Source organism: Cordyceps fumosorosea (genome assembly GCF_001636725.1).
Source record: "Cordyceps fumosorosea ARSEF 2679 chromosome Unknown scaffold_4, whole genome shotgun sequence".
Lineage (NCBI taxonomy): Eukaryota > Fungi > Ascomycota > Sordariomycetes > Hypocreales > Cordycipitaceae > Cordyceps > Cordyceps fumosorosea.
The window spans coordinates 113,322-115,114 of NW_017387304.1; the positions used below are offsets into that span (position 1 = coordinate 113,322).

Here is a 1,793-nt window from a genome sequence, read left to right on the forward strand (position 1 = left end):
TGCCGCCGCGTGCACGTGACCCAGTCCCAATCACCTTGACGTTCCTCGCCCAGCCATTCTGCTCGCGCGATGCGACGAGGCTGGCATCTCGCATTTGCGACTGGAATCAGAACAGCTCTTCTCCGTGCCATCCTCTCTTCATCCCGCCAGAGCTGCCTATGCGCTTTTCGAACTTTTTGGGGAATATTTTTTCGAAGGATACCGAAGCGCCCACGATGCCACCGGGTACGTCTACGCTTTTCCTACTCCCAGCGTGTAACGCTTGCAGTTGGATGGTGACTGGGAGAGGAAAACGTCCGCGTTGAAACGCGCCAATCGACCGTTAAATGCGCGTTTCTCTCGAGATTCAGTCCGTGCGCGAAATTGCTAACTTGTTTTTTTACTGGGTTGCAGCAATCAGTGATGACGAATCCTCCGACGTGGACGCTCACCTGCCCGTCGCGAGCTGGCGCGAAGACGACGATGGCGAGGCTCGCCCAGCGCGACGAACGGCGGCTGCGACCAAGCCCACATCAGTCGATTTAGACGACGATGAGGACCAAGAAGACGAAGAAAAAGAACAAAGCGGAGAAGCAAAGACGAGCGACGCCGAGAATGGCAACGACGATGATGATGATGACGACGAGGAGGGCGATGAGGACGTGTATGTTCCGCTGCGAACAGCAGCTTCTCCAAGGCGATACTAACGCGCTACTTGCAGATTCATTGTCGAAGCCATCAAAAAGCACATGATTGACGAAGACGTACGCGCAGACATGAATCGCATAGAAACCCCGGAGCGCAGTGTGCTAATTGACTGGTGTAGGGCTCACTGAAGTTTCACGTCAAGTGGGAAGGCTACGACAAGAAGGCGGATATGACATGGGAGCCCGAAGAGAACCTCGAGTACGCATAGACCGAACCCGGCGCACGACTGAGAACGAACCGAAGTTTCACTAACGCGCACACTTCAGGGAATCGGCCAACGAGATTCTAGAGGAGTACTTCAACAAAATCGGCGGACGCGACAGCATCTTCAAGGAGACGGCCAAGGCGCTGTCGGGCAAGAAGCGCGGGCGCAAGGGCTCGTCGGCGGTAGCGGGCGGCGTATCCGCAGACCCGACGCCGACGAAGCGATCGCGCAAGAGCAACGGGACGCATCCGAGTCAATCAACGCCGCCCGCATCGACAAAGCCGTGGAGCCCGCCCGCCGGTTCGTGGGAGGAGGCGATTCAGTCGATTGACGCCTGCCACGACGAGGGTTCGGGGAACCTCATGGTCTACCTGGTGTGGAAGAATGGCAAGAAGACGAAGCACACTACCCAGGTAATTTACGCAAAGTGCCCGCAAAAGGTAAGCGTTGGCGTTGGGAGGGCAAGATGGATGAGAGGAAGCATGCTAACAAGCTTGGTTGCAGATGCTCCAGTTCTACGAGCAGCACATTAAGATTGTCAAGCCCGAGGAGGAGTCTTGACGAGACACGGACGCACGAGGCTGGAAACGCGGATAGGGGCAAGAGATGAAAAGAAATGGAAGTGAGGTATTGGAATGCTTCTCTTTTGGTGTGCACAACATGGGCATCTTTTTGTTTATATATTTTCGGCGCCGTCTTTCTCACCACCTGGTTGAAGTTTGCTTCGTTTGTCGTCTGGTTGCCTGGTAAACAGACATGCGCGCACAGGACTAGGCGAGGGAGGGTACAACGTCGCGGCATTGATTCAAATCTCTGAAAAGCAGAAAAGCGAGCAACTTGCGCTTTAGAGAGGTGATTTGTTGTTGATTGGCGTTTGAACGGTAATGATTTTTTCCATCTA

At 54.6% G+C, this 1,793-nt stretch overlaps 1 protein-coding gene across 1 annotated transcript; it reads left to right on the plus strand.

The window, feature by feature from the left end:
• Positions 1-215: 215 nt before the first annotated feature.
• Positions 216-1,453, plus strand: ISF_02236 (chromo domain-containing protein; the record flags this gene model as incomplete). Its single annotated transcript, XM_018845842.1, has 6 exons — positions 216-225; positions 394-643; positions 701-743; positions 806-885; positions 954-1,332; positions 1,397-1,453. 6 exons carry the CDS (start codon positions 216-218, stop codon positions 1,451-1,453), a joined length of 819 nt encoding a protein of 272 aa, XP_018706549.1.
• Positions 1,454-1,793: the final 340 nt, after the last annotated feature.